The 25718-nt window shown below is 36.7% G+C and overlaps 1 protein-coding gene across 1 annotated transcript in view; it reads left to right on the top strand.

The window, feature by feature from the left end:
- Window positions 1-25718, top strand: part of SLCO4C1 (solute carrier organic anion transporter family member 4C1) — a 60180-nt gene that overhangs the window by 13307 nt on the left and 21155 nt on the right. The window contains exons 3-4 of the mRNA XM_011234462.3: window positions 19686-19868; window positions 24555-24651. Coding sequence (XP_011232764.2) covers window positions 19686-19868; window positions 24555-24651 — 280 coding nt within the window. The remainder of the gene's footprint in view (window positions 1-19685; window positions 19869-24554; window positions 24652-25718) is intronic.

The raw sequence follows: 25718 nt of genomic DNA, 5'->3' as shown, positions 1-25718 counted from the left end.
AGAGGGATTGTACCATTTTATAGCCCACCTGCAAAGTAAGAGTGATCCAGTCCTTGCTGTCACTTGGTGCTGTCATATTTTTTATTTTAGCCATTCTGATAGGTTGCAATGAAATCTCACTGTGGCTTTAACTTGCATTTTCCTAATGGTCTATGATGGTGAGCATCTTTGCTTGTGCTCATTTGCCATCTCTACCCTTCCTGTAATGTTTGTTCATGTATTTTGCCCATTTTCTAACTGGATTGTTTAATTTTTACGGTTGAATTTTGAAATTGCTAATGTGTTCTGAGTCCTAGATCTTTGTCAGGTAGGTGATTTACAAATATTTTCATCCAATGTATAGCTTATCTTTTCATACTTTTAATAGGGTTTTTCATAAGAGCAAAAGTTTTTAATTTTAATGAAGTTCAATTTATCAGTTTTTCCTTTTGTGGATTATATTTTTATTGTGAAGTCTAAGAATTCTTTACCTAGTCCTAGATCCTAAAGAGTTTCTATTTTTTTTAAATGTTATAGCTTTCCATTTTTGTCCGTGATACATTTTGAATCTTGACTCTTTATATTTCCGTTAACACTAGCATTCTCTTTTTTTTTTTTTCCTGTAATACTCCAAACACATAAGAAATGTATTTGTCACAATAATCATACTGGTTGGAAAGGGGAAAATACATAGCAGTCACTACTACTAGTTCAGAGAAATCTTGAAATCCCACTGGGAAGGTTTTGCTTGAGTAAACCTGCTTCTTGGGAGGGGCTCAGTGTTCTCTGTTGAGAGGGCAAATGGAGAATATACTCCTTGGATGGTTAGAATCTGTATCAGCCTGTTACTTACCTGTAGAAATTTGGGAACTAAGGGTTATTTTCATACTCATTCAGTCATAATCTCTCTGAGAAGAGGCTGGTGGTTCATTTGGTTGTGCAGCTGTTTCAAAAACCAGTTTGTTATCTAATTGATTCAGATATGTGTGCCAATAACCATACTGATAGTTTTGTTTTATGTCTTATTGTTTCTTAATCTAATGCCTCTCTCTGTACTTAACTGAGCGTATCGGACTAATGGAAGAGTCCTACCCTTAGGTACTTTTCTCCCTTTTCTCCAAGCTGTATTTTCCAATTAAAAGTATTTGCTTGGTGGCATCTTTATCCATTTAATGGTATTAACAATGAAGGTGGCCAGAGCCTTGTTTTTATCCATGCCACGGTCTGTTTTAATTCACTTTTGTTGCTCACAGAGGGCTTCTGAATTTTAGCTTTTATAGGATTTGGTTGAGAAGCAGTTGTCTCTTCCAGCTCTAAAGTCTAATCATCCTGTTCCCTTTCATTCCATCCTTGGCCAAGGGAATACTTGGCACAGATCCACCGACCACCCACAATGTCATTACTGTCAGTTATTTGGGTTATTGGAAAAGGTCAGAAAGGCAATGACTCATAAAGCTCTGTAGGATACTAAAATATGTTACTTAAAAAAGTTTCAGCACAAGCTTGCACCATTGTTTAGCATATTATCTGGCATAGGGTAGATAGTAGATATTTGTTGAATAGAGGGACACTCTATAATGCACAGAAGAGCCCACCACATGAAAGAGGGCAGAAGGGAAGAAGGAACTGTTTCAGAAAGTTAATGAACAAACAAACTTACAGGACTTCTTTATTGAAATAATTCTGAGGATCTTGGGTAATACTAAATTGTTCATGGGGTCCCTGGGACTAATGTGAAAAACATTTCTTTCTTGAAAAATTATCTGTAGCCATGCCGTTTTCTTTTCGTGGATTGTATTTCCTAATATCTCCATTTTGTTACCAATCTGGTCGTTTCCAATTTCAGTTTTATAAGAGCAATTAATTGCTGTAATAAAAAGTATTTTACCTTTTGTCTGAGTTTTTAAGATAGACTCACTGGTATTAAGAAGTGGTCATAATAACTAAGTATAAAATATAAAATATTGGGTCCTTTTGTTTTTGCTAAATATGACATTTTCTAGGATGCAATTTTTGTGACAGAATTCTGGTTACTTCAAACTGAAATATATTCTGTAGTCCTGATGTAGCATTTAAATTTCATTTATTACTGTCCGTAATCTATGATTTTTATCCATTCTTTTTCATATTAATTCATTCTTTTCATGACATTTCCAATTCATTTTTTGGCATTTATTCTTAATTTCTTATTGTTTATTTTTATTACTACAATACTTAGAGCATGTAAATTTTTTATTTGTCAGGTTTTAATTTTTATAGTATGAATTACTATTACTACATCAGACTGACTTTTTGGGGAATGCAAGGGTTATAATTTGTTCATCATTTTTCAGTAGAAAATGTTATCTACTCTGTCAAATTTTAATAAATTGAGTTAACACCCAGAGCTTTTTGCTATGAAATTTAATTGATCCTATATTCTTTTTTTAAAAAGATTTTATTTATTTATTTGAGAGAGAGAGAGTGAGGGAGGGAGGGGCAAAGGGAGAGGGAGAGAATCCCCAGCAGAGTCTGTGCTGAGCACTGAGCCTGATGTGGGGCTTGATTCCATAATTCCAAGATCATGACCTGAGTTGAAACCAAGAGTCGGACAGTTAACCGACTGAGCCACCCAGGCCCCCCGAATCTTGTATTCTTGTGGTAACCCTTGTTTTTTGCAAATTCAAAAAGACCCGTAGGATATAAGTTTACTGGATATTCTTCATTTGTCCATTCAGATCCTGGGTAGATAGAAACTCCGTGGCTATGCTAACTTTCAGAGGCAAGGTTGACTCCATTATGCGAATAAGTTTCAGAGACTGAATTGACTGTTTAAGTGGGAAAATTCTAAGTCTCATGGGCAGAAACCCAATCTCAATCAATATTGTAAAGTTTCACAGCCCTTTACCATTCCCAGACCTAAGCTAGTTCACAGATATAGAGTTCATTATTGATGGGGAGGCTAGATCTCTTTGAAGAGCTTTACAACAAAACCAGGAGTATATGATGCCTCTCTTCTCCTAAACCTAGCCTGAATCCTTTTCTCCAGTGTTGAGGGGGAAGGGTAGTATTCTTATTCATTGGAGGTGATTAGATAATGACTCTGAACTTACTTGATCTCTGGAGTTCTGCAGTAGTGCCATGGTCCACTGGTAAGAAAGGGACTTTCAGAGGTCCAAAATAGACTTGACCTCAAACTGCTCTATATCATAGTGAGTTACGCATCTTGTAATTTTCCTTCATCTTAGGATATAGAAAGGGTATAGAAATACTAGCTGGTAGAATCTCCACACTGGTCACCTGACCTGTGGATTGAGAGATATTACTGTAGGAAGAAATGATTAGAAACCCCTGAATGAAATAGTAAACTAGAAGTAATGCTGTTTTCTTAAAAGGATTATGGAGTTTAGTGATGCCATCAAGATTTGAAAGATAATCGGGTTGGTGAGTCCTACTACATTCTCACTTCTTTAATGAATTTGGTGTAAATGCATGATAAAGTCATGGAAAATGACTTTAGATCACTGTAAATATAATCAAAATTGTAACTATTTTTTATTACTGTATAATCATAAAGTATACATAATACTAATTACAGCCATGTTTCCAGATTTGGTACCTTTTCTGGAGCAAATCAACATATCTAATATATAGCTGTTGATCTGGCACATGTTTTGTTTTACTTTTCAATTGCAAAGTAATCAAGATGACGTGCTCTTCTGTGGAGGAACAAAAGTACCACCATTCTCTTATATCAGTATTGCATACATCGTCTTGCTCTTTAGTATAATATGGTTTGGAGCAGTGGTTCTCAACTGTAGCGAGTTTTCTCTTTCTGGAGACATTTTTGATTGTTATGACTGGATTGGAGGGTGCTACTGGCACCTAGTGGGTAGAGGTCAGGGACACTGGTAGACATCCTACAAGGCCTAGAGGAGAGGATTATCTAGGACAATCTAGCCACAACAAGGATTATCTAGCCCCAAATTGACATTTGTGAAATTCTAGTCTAGAGGTACCATGATCATCTTATTATCCTACAGAATGTTATGCTGGACTTTATATTGATGGTATTATGCTAATTGGACTTGGTTAGTTGAAGTATGTGTGTATGTATGTATGTATTGATTGATTGTATTTTAGAAGCCTTAGTAAAGTATACGCATGCTAGAGAAAAACCACAAAAACATCAGGAGCCTACTGTAACAGTTTGGCCAAGGCCATGTTGTAGTATCCACTTTGCACATTCCACATTCTGCACTTGCATAGCCCTTAGTGTATCTTTTGGGATTTGGGAGACCTCACTTACCTCGTTTGTATACATTAATCTAATGTATTTATTAGGTAATGCCTAAGATTGCCAGAATTGAGTAGGAACAGAAACAAGATAAAGTTCTTGCAGCAGGTATAGGCAGTATTTTTGGCAGACAGGGAGGATGTAGGAAGCCTCTGACAAGTCTTTACAGGGAAATCACTGTGAGGACCCTTAGGTTTTTGTAGTAAGACCGTGATTTCTTCTGCTTAAGTATTCTCCATTTGAAGAGAAACTCCTGGTTTGTTACTAGATGTTGCTGTGTCAGACATAAACATGATTATGATCTGAATTCCCCATGATGAAGTATGTGTTATCTACTGTAACAAATCATAAAATTAGCCATGTGGAGCAGTATTTCTTATTAAATGAAATGGTAGATAGAAGTAGGTTTGGAAAGTGCAAGGAACCATATAGGCAGGTATCTCAGATTTGTTTGCTGCTTGTTTTTGTTGCCTTGTATATGAATGTAAAGATATTTTTGCGACTTCCTAATGCTCACTTGAGGATATCCTTTGTGGAAGAGGTTCTCAATCAGGAAGAAAAGATGGGCTGTACAGGGAGTGTTGTTCAGTGTCTTGTGAAATTGTACCATGTAAAGAGTGGTCATAATGACATAAGCATGGATTTGAAAACATGCCTTTCCTTCATCAAGACTGGTCTAGCTACCCACCCTGCAGATTGCTTGATTTACTAACTACAGGGGCCAGTTCTGAGAGCTTCTGATATGTAAGCTTTCCCCAGGGCAACCAATATACCCAAAGGCAGTTAAAATATATCTCTACTAGTTGCAAAGTATCCTCCTGACTTAAGTATATATTCTAGATATGAATTTCTTTTCACTGCCCTCCATGCCTCTACCAACACTCAACATTGTTTGACTTACAGAATGCCTTATTCATCATTATTATATTCTGTACAACATCACTTCTGACTAAGAAACTTATTTGCAGCAAAAGAAGTATAGTAACAAAGTCCTGCTCATAAAATTCACCTGTATGTCTTACTCTGTACCCTGAACCCAGAAACCACTGACTTGCTGGAATGGTGTCTATTGTGTTGTAATTTGCAGAATAAAATTTTCTTATAGCATGGTATATGTGTTAAATAAGGCAGAAACCACTCTGTTTTGCTGGATTCTTTATAGCCAGAATACGTAAGGTAAGGAGCTAGGGAGTGGCAAAGGATTAGTGCCTCTTCCTACTGTATCTAAAAATCCATTTATGGAGCTTTTGCTTTCTGCCTTGGTCTTGTTGAGTCCTAGTCCCCAAGGGATAAAAGCTTTCATCAGATAACACAGTCATTATTCCTTAAAGTCAAAGCTGAGACTGTACCCTAATTATACATATATATGTATATGTACATATATATGTATTTTTAAAATCTATTTATATTAAATAATCAACAGCAAGAGAAGATGGCACTGAACTGGCCGAAATGATAGGTCCTGGTTATTCAGAGGAAATTGGTTTGTTTCTATACAGTGTCCCCAGAAAACATATTTTGGACTGAGGGAATTTACTTGGGTGCCTCTTAATACTCCCACACCCAATAGTACTTGTTAAAAGAATAACTATGGCAACCAAACAGAGATAAAACAGCTGATGACTTGCGGATGCTATATAAAATCCCAGACTAGGTGAGGCAAGGGAAGGAAGAAAAGAGAACACAACCTGGATGATAGGAAAGGAAGCGATGTTTGTCAATTCAGACTTTCTGACCAGCTATAGAAGGAAGAACTGTAGAGCTTTTTAATTGTCCTACTGTTGTTTTCCTCTCCCCATTATATGAAGACCACCGGTGATGACCAACAATTCAGTGTTGGTTTTAGGTGGGAGAATAACCAGATTGACATTACCCCAGGATGATGTTTTGGTGATAGCTTCTTGTGAATTTCTTACGTTGGAGATGATGTTTTTCATCTGGACAAAGGTGAAAATGGATGCTAAGGTACCAAAAAAACCCACAAAAAATGAACAGTGCTGGATATCCTCTCTTTGTCCTTCTAGATCTATCATTCATTTTATCACTCTGTTTTATCACCCTGTTTAATAGAATAAGCCCCATGGACTATGTTGCCTTGGCACTTTTGCCACCAGGCTTCTAGTTGGGTTTAGCCAATGGGAATTTGCATATTGGAAAGAAAGTGATCGTAGTGCTTATTTCCGTGGTATGTTCCCCACCAGAGTCGGTGCAGAAGTTGCTGTGCCTTTACCTAAGCTACAGTTTTTAGTGTTTTGGTAACTGCCTAGTGGTACTGGCACTTGCTGTTTGTTCCCTTTAACTCTTTGTAAAAAAAATCCCTATCCATAAAAAAATGTTTAATTTCCCTCAGTTATCCCTTTTTTTTTTTAAGATTATTTATTTATGTATTTATTTGACAGAGATAGAGACAGCCAGCGAGAGAGGGAACACAAGCAGGGGGAGTGGGAGAGGAAGAAGCAGGCTCATAGCAGAGGAGCCTGATGTGGGGCTTGATCCCACAACGCCGGGATCACGCCCTGAGCTGAAGGCAGACGCTTAACCGCTGTGCCACCCAGGCGCCCCTCAATTATCCCTTTTGTCTGTATTCTACTGCAATCTTACCTGATACATAAAAAATAATCCTTACATATTTTCTAGCTTTAGTCTTTTATTATTATTATTATTTTTTAAAAAGATTTTATTTATTTATTTGACAGAGAGACAGCCAGCGAGAGAGGGAACACAGGCAGGGGAGTGGGAGAGGAAGAAGCAGGCTCCCAGTGGAGGAGCCCGATGTGGGGCTTGATGCCAGGACTCTGGGATCACGCCCTGAGCCAAAGGCAGACACTTAACGACTGAGCCACCCAGGTGACCCAGCTTTAGTCTTTTAAAAAATATTTCGATTTAAAGTTCCTCCTTCCAAATGACTGATGTTTTCTTTCCTTTTTCTTTTTTTAAGATTTCATTATTTATTTGAGAGAGAGAAAGAGAGCAGGGAGAGGGGCAGAGGGAGAGAATCCCAGGCAGAGCCCTGAGCGGAGCAGGAGCCCGATGCAAGGCTCAATCCCGTGACCCTGAGACCAAAACCCAAACAGAAACCAGAGTCGGAAGCCCAACCTACTGAACCACCCAGGCGCACCCCCCCCCCCAAATGACTGCTGTTTTGAAATGAAGTAGTGCTAATACTTTATAACAAATTGGGAAACTTTAGATTTTCTTTTCTATTTTGGAATAGTTTAACACACAAGGATTGATTGTTTTTGATTGAGCTTTGATAAATTCTCCAGAAAAAACCATTTAGAGGTTGGCTTTTGATTCCCATTTTAATTTATTCCAGAATCATAGATACATACACATTTTGTATAATTTAAGGTCAGTATTTTAAGACATTTTCAAATTTTATGGTGTAAGATTATACGTAGAGTTTTCTAATGTTTTTAAAAGGTTTTGTGCATTTGTGGTCATTTCTATGAGATTTATGGTGTGTTTAATTCTACTTTTCTTATCTTGTGGTGAGTTATGGCCTCTTAGGTCAGGGGTTTGTATTTTAGATAAATAGATTGGCTGTTAGAAATTTTTTGTCTCCTTATTTTATCTTGATAGAAACCCTTATAGACATGTTTTGAATTTACATCCCAAACTATTTAAGTAACCAAGTAATTTTACTTTATGTCACCATTAACCATGCGACGAATCTGTTAAAAACTTAGGCTCCTTACTCTTAGAGATTTTGGTAGTTAATCTAATCCTGATTTTGCCCATCTGTAAAATGTGGCAAGTAATGGTACCTCCTTCTAAGGTGTTTCTGGGGATTAGATAATACATGGTAGGGAAGGATCTTGTGTAAGATGATCACTCAGTATATATTACTGTTATGGCTATTAACATAAATGAGGATCGAATATAAGTAAGTCATGATAAGCAAGAACATGGTGAGTCATACAGGCAGTTAAAATTCAGGGTTCATTGCCATTGAATGGAGAAAGATAGTTATAAATGAAGAAAGCGTTTACTTTGGGCAACTCAGGGGAAGTGGAAATTGAGCTGGACTTGAACAATGGGTATGATTACAATAGGAAAAGCATATGGTGTGGTCATCTTAGGCAAGGAATATAATGTTGAATGACCCTTATGTTTTAAGCTTGATGACTAGAACACAGATGTTATAAACATATTGGGAAATCAGGCAGAGAAGATGGTTTTTTGAGAATGATGATGAGTTCTGTTTTAGACATTTGAGGTAGAAATTTGGCATTAGAAATACAGTTCTAGAGCTTAAGAGGCATTGGAAGTTTAAAGCTGATGTTTGTTGTCCTCTCAGCTTCTACATTTGTGATAGTGGATGTTCATTCTAAAAGAGAGGTAATAAGAGAGAAGGTAAAAGGCAAAATCCTAAATCTTGGCAATAGGAATCATTAAGTGATCACTGATAAAACTAAGTTTTAAGTCTATCCACACAAGGGTTAAATTGAAAACATTTTAACTACTCAAGGTTCTTTTGTTTTACTTGACCCCTTTGCCATACTTGAAACCGGTATTCTTCAAAAGCGTGTTTTATAAGCACGTTCTGTGAGATATTACACATTAATGGAGAAAAAAGAGTAACTTGAATGTATGATATGTTGTGAAAAACTTGATCATATTACATATAGATGCATGCTTATTACTTCCTAAGAGGAGGGTGTAATAATATAATATTTTCTTCACTAATTTGACCATAGAAGGCTGTGGTTCATAGAAATTCTCAGAAGCCCAGGGTTCCATAAGATATACTTGGGGAAATCTTGCTTTATAACTTTGTAGATGATGGTTCAGCTTATTGAATTGTAGCTCAAAGATTATGGAGAATACACTGGGGGGATTAGAACACTAGGAATCGGATTATTGGGTTGTTAGAAAAATCTGACTATGCATAGCATGTGACTTTGAGCTTCAGTTTCCTCATTTAAAAAATGATTAAAGAAAGTTGTTGTAAAGATTAGGTTAAGAAATGTATGTGAAAGCTTTGATGATTGAGAAGCACCAGAAAGTGTAACAGTATTTGTTTATATAGTTTATTCCCCTCCTGATCCATCCAACCTGAGTAAATGAGGATCTGTTTCACTTTAGTGAAAGGTTGATGTGTTATTTGTCAGAAGGAGTTATTCATATTTGTAACTTCAGTGTTTCTCTTTTGTATATATTCATAATTTGCTCACTAACATTTTTGGAGTTTCTTATCCATTCTTACTAGTGCTCAGTAGCCTCTGACCACCTTTGTATTCTGAAGTCATTTGGAAGTGCTTGCAGCACTTGATACGTATTATACTGCTGGTATTCCCTACAGAGAACATTCTCAGTAGGCCATAGGTCCCTGCAGTTTAGAATGTCTCCTCAAAGTCCAGTCCAAGTTACCTGTTGGTGATGACTATTGATGTCATGTGTCTCTGGCACCCAGTTATGGAGATTGAAGTGTATAGATTTACATACATATTTTTAGATGTTAGGGACATTTTCTTAAATTATATCCTTGAGTATTTTATTCCATGTTAGAGTTTTTTCCTCAGGTACTTTAATTATCTCCTTTGACCACCTTCTATAGTTAATATTTCCCGTGTTTCTTTACCATTCATTTCTCTCACTTTTTTCATTTCTGTACTAAATGCCTGTTGCTGTGTTTTTTCAGTCTCTTCCCCTTTATGCCCCTTTCAATTTTACCTTCATTTCTATGGGGTTTTAACTTTCCCCTTCTTTCCTGCGTTCTGCCAGCTCATGTTTCTTTTCCACTTTCTTTCTCTCACATTTCTTACGTCATTTCTGCCTTCCTTTCTTCCTTCAGATAAATAGTTGCTTTGTTTCATGATGCAATATGTGTTCATACTTTTTACCTGCACCATGAAAGTATTTTTGTGGTCAGATGAAATCTTAGTTTAATAAAACTATGTTGCTCTTTTTATTTACAGCATCTTTTCATAGATGCTCTTATAGCTCCTTTAGAAAATCACTTGCTTGACTCAGGTTCCCCATAGGAGGTGAGTGAGCGGGCTAGCATCCTACGCAGGTTGATTGCAGAGGCAAAGGCTCTCTCATCTTTTTATTTGCCACAAAGATAGACCTGAATTGTCTTGAGATTCCTTGTGCAACCTCTTGCCACCCACCCACCCTTTCTATTTTTATGAACAATAGCAGCCCGAAAGAAGCCCCTCTGCTACCTGGCTCATCTCCTGTTCCTACATCAGTTGTTGTAGGCAAGGGAACTGTGGGCTTGAGAGGGTAGCTCCTCATTTTAGGAAGAGTATTTTTCTTGCTGCTTTCTCAGATCTCCTGCCACCAGGTGCCCTAGCCCTGAGCAAGAAGGCCCCTGCCCTGAGCCATGTGCAGAGAGGGACTCACATCACAGACACTGAAACTCAAAGATAACTTGTTTTTCTCTTTAAAGAAACTTTTTAAAGGAAAGATTGATAAGAGGAGTAGTGAAGAGAAGTTGTAGGAGAGGCATGTGGGGATAAGCTATACTCTCTAGGCCAGAGGATGCTACTTAGACTTGGGCCTGGTCAAGTTTAAACAAAAGCAGGAGTCCTTTCTCCTTGAGGGCATTCCCTAGGAGATGGGAGATGAGTGGGGCGGGGAGGAGGAGATGATTATAGTCCTTCCCTGGGAACGGAGAAAGAGAGGCTGTTTTTGTTTCACGTTTGTCGCCTCAAAGTACCTGGTGCAGGTAATTAGGCAGACCAGGTTCCCTAGAAAACTATGTTTCTTTTCAGGAGATATGGGTACCTCCTGGAAATTGAAAAAGAAAAAAAGTGTGGCTGGGGGAGTGAAATCTTATCTCAGGCTGCAGCATCCTGCCCTACCCTTGGCAGCAGGATGGCCCCAGAGAAGACATGTTCTCTAACTTCAGGTGTTAAAGGTAAATGCCAGGGGAGAAGCAGGCTATGGGCTTCTGAGTGGGGATGAGGGTCGGGCTGAGTTTGATATTTAACTTATAAATGTCCAGGTGTGTAGATTTCCATTTTCCCTTTTACCTTTGGTTTCTGCACAGGTTAGTAGGTAGGACTGAACACTGGTTTGTCCATTATGCGAAGTTCTAAACCTTAGTTTTATTGGCAACGCTTCATCTGTTCATGAACAGCGTAGACGCTCCCTCTTGTGGTGTATTGTCAGATTACATGCTTTTAAATTAGTGTTGGAAGTATTTTGTCAGGAATTGTTTTATTTCTCATGAGATGTTGAAATTCTAGGTTCAGGAACTTTCCTCAACTAATAATACTGCAGAATTCACATAATAGGTAGACCTAGCTATTTTAAAAATCTATTTTATAACAGGTAATTTAATAAATTATTTAATAATACTTATGATGAATGGTCGTCTTCAGGTCTCAATGGCATCTCAGAATGAAGTATTTCTTGGTAGGCTGAAATGTACCCTCTAGTAGTTCTTGTTTTTATTTTTACTATTTTTTTCAGGAAAGGTTAATTCCCTGAGATTTGTAATATATACTTGAATGATAGTTTGAGTATAAGATTTATGAGTCAGATTATCTTTCATTGATTACTTTTTAAAAATCATTTCCTTTGCTTTATGAGATTAATGTTGCTCTAGAGAAGTCTGATGCCAGCTAAATGTTTTTTATTTCCCTCCACGTAAATGACTATCTTTTTTCTTGACTGCACAAATAAGTCTTTCTTCATCTTTAAAATCCCATAACTTTATAAGGACATAGTCTTGAGAGTCCTGCATCAAATTTTCCTGGGATGCTTTATTCCCTTTTAAATTATAGATCAATTTTCATTTATTTCAGGAAAGTTTCCAAAGTTTTACCTCAGAGTATATACTTTTTCCTATTTTGATTGATTATGTACTTGTTTGATTTTCTTTGTCTGGATCTCATTTCCATAATTTTCTCTCTATTAAGTCTTAGTTTTGGTTTATTTAATTTTGTTTATATTTCTCAAGTCACAGATATGTATTCTGTCTCCTTGTAATTCTCAGAGTGCTGTTTTCTTTTGCCCATTTTGTTGTGACTTTTATTTCTATGGTAGTTTTCATTTTTATTTCATGTCTTTCCTGAGTTTTTTCAGCCCATTTTTTTCTTCTCTAATCACATTTATGAGCTTATAAAATCCCTTTTCTTCAATTTTTGATTTTGAGAAGCAGTTGTTGTCTTCACTTTTTTTGGTTATTATTCACCCTCAAATGAGGCAAATTGTTCCTTAGTTAACTTTTTGTAGGATGTTTGTATTAGTTTTCTCTTGCTGCGTAACATATTATGCAAACTTAATTTGAAACAGTGCAGTTATCTTACTGTCTCTGTGGGTCAAGAGTCTGGCACAGCTCAGCTTGTGTTCTCTGCTCAGAGTCTCAAACTCAGGGTGTCAGCTGGCTGCATTCTCATTTGCAGCTCTAGAGAAGAATCCTTTTCCAGGCACATTAAACTGTTGGAAGTAAAGTTTATTGGGGATTGTTTAATTGAGATCTCTGTTTCCTTGACAGTCATCATTGGGTGTTGCTGTCAGCCTCTAGAAGTTCTCCATATTCCTTCACATGTGGTCCTTTCTATCTTTAAAGTCAGCAACAGTTCATAGAATCCCTCCTTGACTTCAGACTTTTCTGACTTTTTATCCCTTTCTTCCAGATTGCCCCATTTGTTGGCATATAATTTTTCATGATAGTCTTGATGATTCAGTGATAATCTTATCATTGTTTGTATTTCTGTGGTGTTGTTTGTGATCTCTCCTCTCTCATTGGTGATTTTATTTATTTGGGTCCTTTCTCTTTTCTTTTTGATAAGTCTGCCTAGGAGTTTATCAATTTTATTAATTCCTTCAAAGAACCAGCTCCTAGTTTCATTGATCTTTTCTACTGTGTTTTTTTTTTTCCTGTGGCACTTATTTCTGCTATAATATTTATTATTTCTCTTTTTCTGCTGACTTTAGGCTACATTTGCTGTTCCTTTTGCAGCTGTTTTAGATGTAAGGTTAGGGTGTATATTTGAGATTTTTCTGGCTTCTCGAGGTAGGCCTGTATTGCTACATACTCTCCTCTTATGACTGCGTTTGCTGCATCCCAAAGGTTTTGGACCATCATGTTTTCATTTTCATTTGTTTCCATGTATTTCTTTTATTTCTTCTTTAATTTCCTGGTTGACCCGTTCATTTTTTAGTAAGGTGTTCTTTAACCTCCATGTATTTGTGATTTTCCCAATTTTTTTTTCTCGTGGCCGACTTTAAGTTTCATAGAGCTGTGGTCAGAAAATGTGCATGGTATGATCTCAGTCTTTTTGTACTGGTTGAAGCCTATTTGTGATCCAGTATGTAGTCCATTCTGGAGAATGTCCCATTTGTACTCAAAAAGAATGTGTATTCTGCTGCTTTAATGAAATGTTTTGAATATATCTGTTAAGTCCATCTGGTCCAGTGTGTCATTCAAAGCCATTGTTTCCTGGTTTATTTTCTGCTGAGATTATCTATCCATTGTTGTAAGTGAGGTGTTAAAGTGTCCTGCTATTATTGTGTTATTATCAATGAGTTTCTTTATGTTTATTATTAATTGTTTTATATATTTGGATGCTCCCAAGTTGGGGGCATAAATATTTACAGTTGTTAGATCTTGTTGGATAGACCCCTTTATTATGATATAGTGCCCTTCTTCATGTCTTGTTACAGTCTTTGGTTTAAAATCTAGTTTGTCTGATAGAAGTATGGCTACTCCAGCTTTCTTTTGATGTCCATTAACATGATAATTGGTTCTCCAACTCCTCACTTTCAATCTGCAGGTGTCTTTAGGTCTAAAATGAATCTCTTATATAGGAAGCATATAGATGGGTCTTGGTTTTTTTTTTTTTAATCCATTCTGATACCTATTGTCTTTTGTTTGGAGAATTTAGTCCATTTACATTGAGAGTGATTATTAATAGATTTGAATTTAGTGCCATTGTGTTACCTATCAGGTCATTGTTCCTGGAGATTTTCTCTGTTCCTTTCTAGTCTTTGTTGCTTTTGGTCTTTCTTTCCAACTCAAGAGTCCCCTTTAATATTTCTTGCAGAGTGGTTTAGTGGTCATGAATTCCTTTAGTTTTTGTTTGTCTGGAAAACTCTTTATCTTACCTTCTACTCTGAATGACAACCTTGCTGGATAAAGTTCTTGGCTACATATTTTTTCCCACTCAGTATGTTGAATATATCATGTCACTCTCTTCTGGTCTGTCAAGTTTCTGTTGATAACCTTATTTGTCTTCCCTTGTAAGTTACGGATTTCTTTTGCCTTGCTGCTTTTAGGATTTTTTCCTTCTCTCTGTGTTTTGCAAATTTTACTACAATATATTTTGGTATTGGCCGGCTTCTGTTGCTTTTTGTGGGAATTCTATGTGCCTCCTGGATTTGGATGTCTGTTTCCTTCCCCAGATTAGGGAAGTTCTCAGCTATAATTTCCTCAGGTAAACCTTCTGCCCCCTTTTCTGTCTCTTCTTCTGGGACTCCTATGATATGAATGTTACAATGTTCTATGGAGTCGCTGAGTTCCCTGAGTCTATATTTGTGATCCAAGATTTTTCTTTCCTTCTTCTCATCAGCTTCATTATTTTCCATAATTTGATCGTCTGTATCACTTATTTGTTTCTTTGCTTCTTCCATCCTTGTGGTCATTACATCCAGTTGGTTTTGCACCTCAGATATAACATTTTGTATTTCAGCCTGACTAGTTGGAGGGTCTTTTATCTCTGTGGTGAGGGATTTTCTGGTGTCTTCTTTGCTTTTTGAAGCCCAGCTAGTATCCTTATGATTGTTGTTTTAAATTCTGGCTCATCCATATTACTTATATCTGTTCTGATTGGCTCTCTGGCCATGACCTTTTATTGCTATTTCTTTTGGGATGAATTCCTCTGCCTTGGCATTTTTTCTAGATCTCAGTCTTCTCTGTGTTAGGAAAGCCTGCTATGTTTCCTGCTCCTGAGAGTGATAGCTTTATAACCTCCAGGGCCTGGCACTTTGGGCATTGTTTCCATTATGTGCTGTGTGCACTCTGCTGTTGTATTTTGGCTGCTCTTTCCCTTGGGTCAGTCTTCTGCAGAGTTTCTCCTTCCCCACAGTGGGATGTGTTTTGACCCTGTCCAGAGTGTGGAGAGTTTTAACTAGGTGTGCTGTGGTCTGCTTGTTAAAAGGGGCCAGATCCTATTTTCACCAGAGCTGGAGCTTTGCAGCACTCTATGGTCAGTAGACTTGCCTGCGGAAGGATTGTGCTGGTATTCTGGGGGAGGGGTGCTGCGTTTGTGCTGCTCTTGTTCTCAGGCATGCCTGCCCTAGTAAAGAATCACCTGCAGAGCACAGGGGGGTAGGGCTTTGTGTAAGTGGCTGAGACCTTCACTGTTGGCACTGTTCTGCTCACAGAAGTTAGTCCATGCTGACATGGGGCGGAGAAAAATAGCGCCAGCCCCCTCCCTGGTCTCCAGAGTTCATGCCAAATGCTGTTTGGGGAGCCTTGCACGAGACTAATCACTCTCCCCTCATGTGTCCCAGGCATTCCTCAGGTCCCTGCCTTCATCCTATGTCCAGACTGTCTGTCCTCCTGGACCCGCAGCACACCTGTGTTTTAGCTCAGGCATGCCAACTGAGTTTCAAAATTCCAAACTTTAGGGCCCCGGCTCAGCACAGACTACACTACTCTTCTGAAGGAGGGTCTCACCATGTTGTGGCTGTTGCGATTTGGCCCAGACCAATTCACAGGAGTTTGGAGTTCAGAGTTAAGCACAGCAAAAAGCCAGTGTCCAGGCTAGCTGCTTTCAGCACATTTGTCTCCACCCCTATGCTAAGGGACTGGGCAGCACAATGGTGCCCGCTGTCTCCTTTGTCCCCCGAGAGGTAATGCCACCTCTCCCAAATGCACTCCAAGAAGGAATAACTATCTTCCCCAGTGTGTCCCAGGGTATCCTCATATCTCGATGTCTGTTCCCAGGCCTCTGCCCTCCCCCCACACAGGAGGAGAAGTGTGCCTGCTGGGCTCCATACTGACCATGACAAGGATTTCTAAAACTCCAGTTTTTGAGTTCTGCTGGTTCCATTCCAACTCACAATAATCAGCCCCTCTCATTTTCCCTGGTTTTGGTTTTGGGGAAGTGTTTTTCTTGTGCAATCCCCCACATGCTATGTGCACTCACTCCCTTTCTCTTTCTCTCTATCTCTTCCTCACTTTCTCTGTCTCCACTCTCCACCATCAGGGCTCCCCCTGCCCCCTGCAGCACCTGTGATTCTTCCCACCCAAGTCACGTCTCATCTCCACACCTACCTTCCATGTTGTGGCCTCTTCTCTCCCTTTAGTTGTGCAGTTTGTTCTCTCAGTTCTCAGACTGATTTCTTGGGTATTCAGAATGATTTGATGTTTATCTAGCTGTGTTGAAGGGAGGAGGCAAGCGTAGGGTCCTGCTACTACCATGTGATCTTAACCCCACCTCCCCAGGCTGGATTCTTTCACTTAGCAATATATATTTAAGATTCATCCAAGCCTTTCTGTGGCGTGATATGTCATTTCCTTTTATCAATTCTAAGAAAAGCAATAGAAAGGAATTATTCAGAAATAATACAGAGGGTAATACATTGGATATAGTAGTTTTCATAAGTAGATCTCAGGTCTCGTTTCCTTGGGAAAAATGATACAAGAAGATGTTAATTGTTACCAAGCCTTTACTGTAGTACTGTGAAATGGGTCATAGTGGGATGAGATGTTCATATCTCAAAGCTTAGACAGCTGGAGTAATTACAAGAGATTTGGTCCAAAGAAAGACTGAAAAGATCAGTGACATAAAACTGAATATCCAAAAATAAACCCGCACCCAAGAAATTGAGTAAAAGATAATCTTTGGTTAATCCAACACAATACTGCATCCCAGTCTTTTCCCACTAAACTGTATTACATATGAAGTAAAAATACAGTTGAGGGCACAAAAACCTGAGTTTGAATTGTGTGGGTCCACTAATATACAGGTTTTTTTTTGATAAATATAGTACAGTATTGTAAATGTATTTTCCTTATGACTTTCTTAACATTTTCTTTAGCTTACTTTATTATAAGAATATAGTACCCAATACATGAAACATACAAAATATGTGCTAATCAACTATTTATCAGTAAGGATTCTTTTCAACAGCAGGCTATTAGTAGTTCAGTTTCGGGGGAGTCCAAAGTTATACATGGACTTCTGACTGTGTAGGAATTGGCGCCCCAACTCCCGTGTTGTTCTAGGGTCAACTGTAAAGTAAAAAATATGCTATGATAAAATCATGTTAATTTATATGTAATCTTAGAGAAGGGAAGATTCCATAAGTCAAATATCAAATTGGAACCTATGAAGTAAATTATAAAAATTCACAGATAATACATGCAAGTGGCCAATAAACATTTAAGAAATGCTTAATTGTATTGATGAGCCTAAAAATTTGAATTAAAAAAATACATGTGTGTATATACCCACACATGTGCACCTATTTTTTTAACCAGAGTGATTGGTAGTAATTTAATTTATTTTGCAAAGTGTTGTTGCAATGCTGGTGTGATTGCACATTTGTTTAACTTTTTGATAAGGCAGTTTGGCAATATCAAAATATAAATATTTATACATTTTGACCTAGCAGTTACACTTTTTTGAAACTGTACTTAGAGATAGGCTTGCATAAATATGCCAAGGAAATTTTAAAAATGCTTATCACACCATGGTTATGACCTAAATATATGTACAGTATAATAACAATAAATGTTATTAATTATTAATTGTAAGTTGTCGATTAAGTAAGTTATACGACATTTGTGCTGTGGAGTGTTATGGCAGTGCCAACAAAGAAATTTAAATACAGTTAAATTTCAACACCAAAGATGTCCAGGACATAAGTGAAATCTGGAAGTTGTTGAGTATAAGAGTGGTATGTTTATTATGATCATACTTGTGTAAAAAAAGTAAATGAGTAAATGGACACCAAATGTGTGAATGTGTGAGAAAATGTCTGAAAAAAAAAAAAAAAAGAAAGAACTGTTAACATCAGCTGTTACCTCCATCTGAGTTACCTGGGAGACCATGAAGTGGAGGCAGGCAGGGTAAAGGGAGAGTTTTGTATTTCTCTTGATCTTCCTCTGTGCTATTTAAAAAGTACTTCAACAAACATGTTGAAACTTCCTCTGGGAAAAAAACAAATACCAAAACCCTACAGAATACTCACATGGTCAAAATATCTACTAGATTACTACAAAAAGATATTTCTCTATTATAAAAAAGAAATAGGAAAAAATAATAAACCAAGAAATACATGGAAGTATGTTTAATTTTGCAGTGTATCAAATCATAAGAGATTATTCTTAGTCTAATCTGCTACCTCCAGGAAAATGAATATTGAAACTGGAAGTCACAGGTCAAAAGTCTGACATGGCCAGGGAGGTAAGCCAAAAAATGCAGACTTAGTTCAGTTATAAATACAAATTATCTGCCAACATATTCATCAACCTCTTACAATATGAGTATGTACAAAATTATAGGGTGTATTTTAAATTTTAAATTAAGAAAATAAAAATTGTACGCATAAAATCTTCATCTGAAAATTTGATGGTTGTGGACCAGTTAAAGAGTCTTCAGGATTGGCGCTTTGGGGGTCTTACTCATCATTCAGGAAGTAATACATCTTGATCTGATATTAAGGAAATGAAAATAGAATCATCTAAGGATATTGTTAAAATGCAGTTTCCTGGATATTACCAGCTTCAAAGGGAAAGAAAGTGGAGAGTGCTGGGGATATATTTTTAACAAACATCTTTATTCATTAATATTATCAGGTGAATTTAGGAAATATGGGCTAACTATAATATCCAGCCTTTGAGTGTGATTTTTAATCTTAAAAATAACCATTTTTCCTTTGATGATATTCAGAAGGATATTCTATAGGGCTAAAGGTTGCTTAAAAAAATAAATTTAATAAAGTAGTTTGAGCTACAAGAAAGAACTAGACATAAATTCAAGTATTATGGCTTTTTAGTGAATATTAAGAAATAGCTGTTTTGACCAAAATATCATATGACCCAAGTACACTTTTCACATGTGTTCGGGGTATTGATTGATAAATTCAGTATGCTGGTCATATTGTACTTATGACTTGCAAAGAAAAATAAAGGCTAGTTTTTTTTTTTTTTCCTTAATCTGAAAACTCCTTCCCTGGAACCACTTGCTTCGATTGTGTTTATATTAACTTACCCCAAACTTTGTTAATTTTGATTGTAAAAGTAATGTTTCTCAGTTTTGTTCTACATTGTCTAAATTTTAATGTGATAATATTTCTTAAAGTTTCCTTAGTAATGTATACATTTAAGAACTGTTTAATCGAAGTGAAGCGATTGAAAGAAAGAAGGTTCTGTTAGGCAAGTATAATTGATAAAAAAATAGATATTTCACTTATTAGCTAAATTTCTGTAAATTCACAATTTAATTTTTTCCCCCCAAAGGTACTTGCATAGCAACAAGAAATACAACCAGTTGTACCTTTGCAAGTTCTTCACTTTCTAACTACTTGTATGTCTTCATCTTGGGACAACTGTTGTTGGGAGCAGGAGGAACTCCTCTCTATACCCTGGGAACAGCCTTTATTGATGAATCTGTGCCCACACACAAATCTTCTCTCTACATTGGTAAGTTTTCTTTGTAATAAATGTTTCCGTATCATTTCATTTTATTGCTTGTTTAATTTATAAGTAAAAACATAATAGATGCTTATTAAAAAGTTGGTTGTAATTTCATAGGTATTTCCATTAGATTCCCAGTAGATGGTAGATATAGCAATATGACTGTTTTTGTTTCATTATTTACTGACACATGTCCTTCAGTTAAATGCAGTTATGAGTTTTGTTGACATCCTGCCTTGTTTCCTGTTCTGGGCACGCCAGTCTTCCTAGAAGTGCCATCCAAGCAGTAGGCTATCAAGATTACTGAATTCAGGCTAATTTACACAGGGTGGGGAGATGGAGCCATGCCATTCTACCTGATTTACTACATCCTACATAGACCTGACTACAGTCAACAAAAGAAACCATGAGTAGTGCCCAGAAATTCTGTGGAGTTTTTCATTTCAGATTAATCCTTATTATATGTGGCTCAATTCTTGGGGTGTGGGGAATCTAATTTTTAGTAGCATAAGTTTCTCTTAAATTCCTTCTGTGATACTCTTGCAAGGTAGAGCTTACTAGGCTGTGCATGGCCTTAGCTTAAATTAATATGTTTCACATTTCATTTTATCTGTTTTCATTTTATCAGCTTATTATTCTAATAACAGGGACTATCTTAGTTCTTTCAGTCTGCTATAACAGAATACCATTGACTGGTTGGCTTGTAAACAACAGAAATTTATTTTTCACAGCCCTGGAGGCTGAGAAGTCTACGATCATGGTACCCACAGATTAAGTGTCTGGTGAGGCCCACTTCCTACCTCATAGACATTCATCTTTTTCCTGTGTCCTCACATGACAGAAGGGAAGAGAGGGCTTTCTGGGGCATCTTCTTATGAAGTCACTAATCTCACTGATGAAGTCTCCACTCTCATGATGTCATCAGTTCCAAAGGTCCCACCTCCTACCATCATATTAGGGATTAGGGTTCAACAGTAGGACTTTTGGGGGGGGGGGCACGCATTCAGTCTATAGCAAGAACCTACTGCCATCGTCACTGGAAGTCAGATATGTTCAATGCAACTCTGACGGAGACCACTAACTCTACTTAGGCTCTTCTGTAATGTGAAAACCACGACACTTCTACTTATTTTCTCTACTTGTTTTGCCTTGGTCTCTCCGCAAGTTCTGATTCTCTCTCTTTCTGTAAGCTCCAGCTGAGTACAACTTTTCTTTCATTTACTAATTTAACAATGCTTTTATTTCAATTAGCTAGTGATGATGCTTTTCACTCTCCCAGTTCAACAAATTTCCTTTCTGAAGTGCTCTTCTGATCAATACTTCTCATAAGACAGTTTTAATCTTTACGGTTTAGTAACACACAAAAATAGGAAACACGGTTGGTGGGGTGGAGGCCCACGGGACCATACCAGATTCCATAAGTTTGTAGCAGGACTGACTTAGCATATAATCATACTCATAGCTATGGTTTATTACAGCAAAAGGATACCAAGCAAAATCAACAAGGGGAAAAGGTGCAGAAGGTAAAGTGTAGACAAAAACTGGGGGCAAGCTTCCAAGATTTAACTCCTCCTATGGAGCCATACAGCCTGCATTTAATTCGGCCAGCAATGAGTTTGAAATATTTTCTATCACTGAAGTTCATTACAGGTTCAGTGTCCAAGGATTTTATTGGGAGTTGATCACGTCAGGACCCTCTGCCTTGCATATATCAGAGTTCTGGACTCTCAAAAGGAATACAAGCAGTCAGTAAAACCACATTGTTGATACAGTGTTGGTACAGTGAGCCACCCTTATTAGTTATGGAATGGTGGCATTTCTCCGGACAGTTAAATAAACTCCACACGCCAGCCGGTGGGCCAACCTTGCCAACAGGTCTTTCCGAAGTTAACAGTCACAGGCCTGCTATGTTAACTCTTTCCTATACTGTAGGAATTCATGGCAGTTTTTGAGGGTAAAGGAAAAAAACAAAAGTAACAAACTGGGAAACTCATTTTAATTTTGTCTCTTATTTTTCTGTTAAGGAAGATATAAACAATTATAGTATGTTATATACATGTATTCTTTTCACTTTCAGATAACCAGTATTTTTCACTAAATACTTAGGTTTTGTTGCATGAAGTCCTTCCTTTTTTATGCTTTTTATATCTTTTTTTTTTTTTTTTAAGATTTTATTTATTTATTCGACAGAGATAGAGACAGCCAGCGAGAGAGGGAACAAGCAGGGGGAGTGGGAGAGGAAGAAGCAGGCTTATAGCGGAGGAGCCTGATATGGGGCTCGATCCCACAATGCCAGGATCACGCCCTGAGCCGAAGGCAGACGCTTAACCGCTGTGCCACCCAGGCGCCCCTATGCTTTTTATATCTTTGAATTTCAAAATCTTCCTCCTTTCTTTCTTTCTTTTAAAACAGTACCTATTACTGATTCCTTACATTCTTCTATGAAACACATTTTATGCATAACAAGGCAAAAATGGGCAAAATGAAAGTGGTCAAAATCTGTTCCCTTTTAGAATGAATTTTATAAAAAGTGTTTAATGCAACATATCTATCCTCACAAACTTTTCTAGGCCATTCACCCTTTATTCCTTTATTTTTCTGATGCTTTCCTTGGGTTAACAGTCTTTGTTCTTTCATTGAACTTTTTAATTCGTTAATGTTATTTTGTGTTTAAATCTTTCATCTTAACCTTTGCTTCCTAATTACTCTTTGTGCTTATTTCTTGTCTTTTTTTCTTTCTTTTGGATAATTTATTTCATTTCTTCCCTCTATTAACTTCCTGGGCATATCCTATTTTACTGTTCATGTACTAATGACCTTATATGTAAACTGGATTTTATGAAATTCTAATGTTAATTGATACTTTTACCACATACTTGATCATAGCTATCCTAGAATACTTTAACTAAAAATGTTCTTTTTAACCCTTTTCCCTGATGAATATTTTCACTAGGAATAGATAACTGGTTGGCCATTGATTTTTTTTTTCAGTGCTTTAAAAATACTGTTCCTTTGTGTTTTCACTTCCACTGTTTCATATGTTTGCTATTGAAGATTTTTCTCTTTGCATTTGATTTTCATCAGTTTTATTTATCTGATGTGTATAGGTGCAAAATTCCTTTTATTTAACCTGTTGTGGATTTATATGACTTCATAAATATGTTGTTTGATGTATTTTATTGGCTTTAGGATATTTCCTATGATTATTTATTTAAGTATAACTTCTATTATCTCCTCTCTTAGGACTGCAATTACACGTATGCTAAGCCTTTTAAAAATATATTCTTCATATCTTACTCTTTTCTGTATTTTTTATCTTTTGTTTTTATTTTTTTGTGCTTCTTGCTAAGTTTTTCACGACTTAATTGATTTTTCCAGTTTGGTAATCCTCAGTTGAGTCCTGAGTAATCTGCTTTGTGTCTCTTTCATTTCAACTTTGACAAAGGTGTTTTATGCTACACTTTTTCTCCAAACCCCACTCTGTGTCTTTTTTAATAAATTCCCAATCTCTGATATATTTGGGATCCCCTCTATGTAACTTCACAGATTGAGTTTATTTGAAACAAAGGTATACTTACTCTGTGGGCAAGTCTACTTCTAACTCACCCTTACTTTTGAGTATAGCCTCCTAGGTGCCAACATAAAATGTAGGGTGGGGGAAGTTTATATGGTCTTTATATGGCCCCCAAGTTAGGGGCCCTGAACTGCAACTTTGGTTTCCCTACTTCCTAGAGACTTGCAAGGATTGCTAACCCTCCCAGTGTCTTTTGTAGAATCAGCAAATATGCCCAGGAAAAAAATCAGTTCCAATTTTTTAGATCTTTCTTTCAAAATCTCGGCTCAGTGGTCCTTCAAAAGATCATCTTGCATGACCTCTACTTTGGAAACTTGGTCAAGTACAGAAGTTATTTTTACCATTGACATATGCTTAGCTTTGGGTATGATAGATTCTGTTCTTTTGTGTATGAGAATGAGAATCTTAGTTAATAAAAAATTCAGAAGGTGGTAATATATGAAGATACTAATTAATGTATGCATAATTTTTTGCAAAAATTTAAATGTCACATATGGCAAAATTTTAAATATCTGAGCGAAATAAGGTCAGTTTAACTCTGCTGCAAGTAGAAATGGAAGATCACTATATGCGGGAGTTTAAATTAACGGCTTGCTTTTATGAAACAGGTTAATCACCAGATCCAGGTTTTAAAATCAGCTGCTGTAGTGCAAAATACAGATTGCTTTTAGAGTGTGTACAGAGTGGAAAAGGCTTCTCATTTCACAGTATTTTCTTCCATAAGAATTGTAAACAGTATTATCATCCATAAGGGGTAATAGTATAGGCATTACCTCTGTTGCCATTTAACATTATGTAATTTTCCCTGAATTCATAGTTGTTGGATTTATTGCAATTATTATTACAGTCTAACAACTTTTACTTTGAATTACATATATATATATATATTTATATTTATAGCATTTTATAGTTATATTTATTTTAAAAATATTTTTAAGCTCCTCGACTTAACAAGTGGTACCATTCAAATTGTATTTTTTTACTGAGAATATGTGTAATTTTGTTGTAATTCTAATCATTTCAATTTTTCTACAGTAAAATATTTCTTTCTTCACTACTGTAAGACATTCATAGCAAAATTGTATAGTTGACCATTTTCGATGTCTTTGTTCTTCTAGGAATTGGCTATTGTATGTCAATATTAGGCCCTGCTGTTGGCTATGTGTTGGGAGGACAGCTGCTAACCTTGTACATTGATGTGGGTATGGGACAAAGGCAAGGAGATATCTATTTTTCTTTTATTTAAATTTATTTTATTTTAATAATGTTAACATCATAGAACATTTTCTAAGTATTTCCTGAGATAGAATGAGGGATTTTTCAGGAAACAAAACTGAGCACACACAGTTTTTATATGTTTTAGCTGTATTACTTCATGAATTAATGCTATACCACCCCCGTTACAATGCATTTATTCATAAATAAGGTTGCTTAAGTTACCTGTGAAATTTTTCAAAATACATATCTAGGACCCCATGCATTGTTCAGAGAGAAGAATTTAATCAAAATGGGCTGTACTTTTAGTAGATTTAGCTGGATGCAGATAGCCTGAAAAGCCTCAAGAGTCTATGATTCTCAGACTAAGTTCTGTAGTAGTTCTGGTATGGTCATAGGAATCACAGTTGTGTGGTTTTAACTGTGGCCATAGAGGATAACAATAGGTAATGTTTATTTACCCCATACTATTTTATAGATAACATAGAGTTTGTGTGTTACTTTATTTTACATAGCACTTAATTTGATCTTTTTAATAATCGTATTAGGTAGTTGTTACACAGAGGTTGGTAAGTGGCTAAGGCATGAATTCAGGTTGATCTTTTTTACTCCCAAATCCTCCTTTTTTTAAAATTAATAATAATATTTTTTATTATGTTAGTCACCATACAGTACATCCCCAGTTTTTGATGTAAAGTTCCATGATTCATTACTTGCGTATTACACCCAGTGCACCATGCAATACGTGCCCTTCTTAATACCCATCACCAGCCTATCCCACCCCCCCCAAGCCCTCAGTTTGTTTCCCAGAGTCCATAGTCTCTCATGGTTCATTCCCCCTTCTGTTTACGCCCCCTTTCTTCTTCCCTTTCTTCTCCTATTGATCTTCCTACTTCTTATGTTCCATAAATGAGTGAAACCATATGATAATTGTCTTTCTCTGCTTGACTTATTTCGTTGCTGCAACATGGATGGGACTGGAGGAGATAATGCTAACCAAATCCTCTTTTTTTTTTTTTAAAGATTTTATTTATTTATTTGACAGAGATAGAGACAGCCAGCGAGAG

The sequence above is a fragment of the Ailuropoda melanoleuca genome, chromosome 3, assembly GCF_002007445.2.
Source record: "Ailuropoda melanoleuca isolate Jingjing chromosome 3, ASM200744v2, whole genome shotgun sequence".
NCBI classification, from domain to species: Eukaryota; Metazoa; Chordata; class Mammalia; order Carnivora; family Ursidae; genus Ailuropoda; species Ailuropoda melanoleuca.
This window is presented reverse-complemented; position numbering and strand designations above follow the sequence as displayed.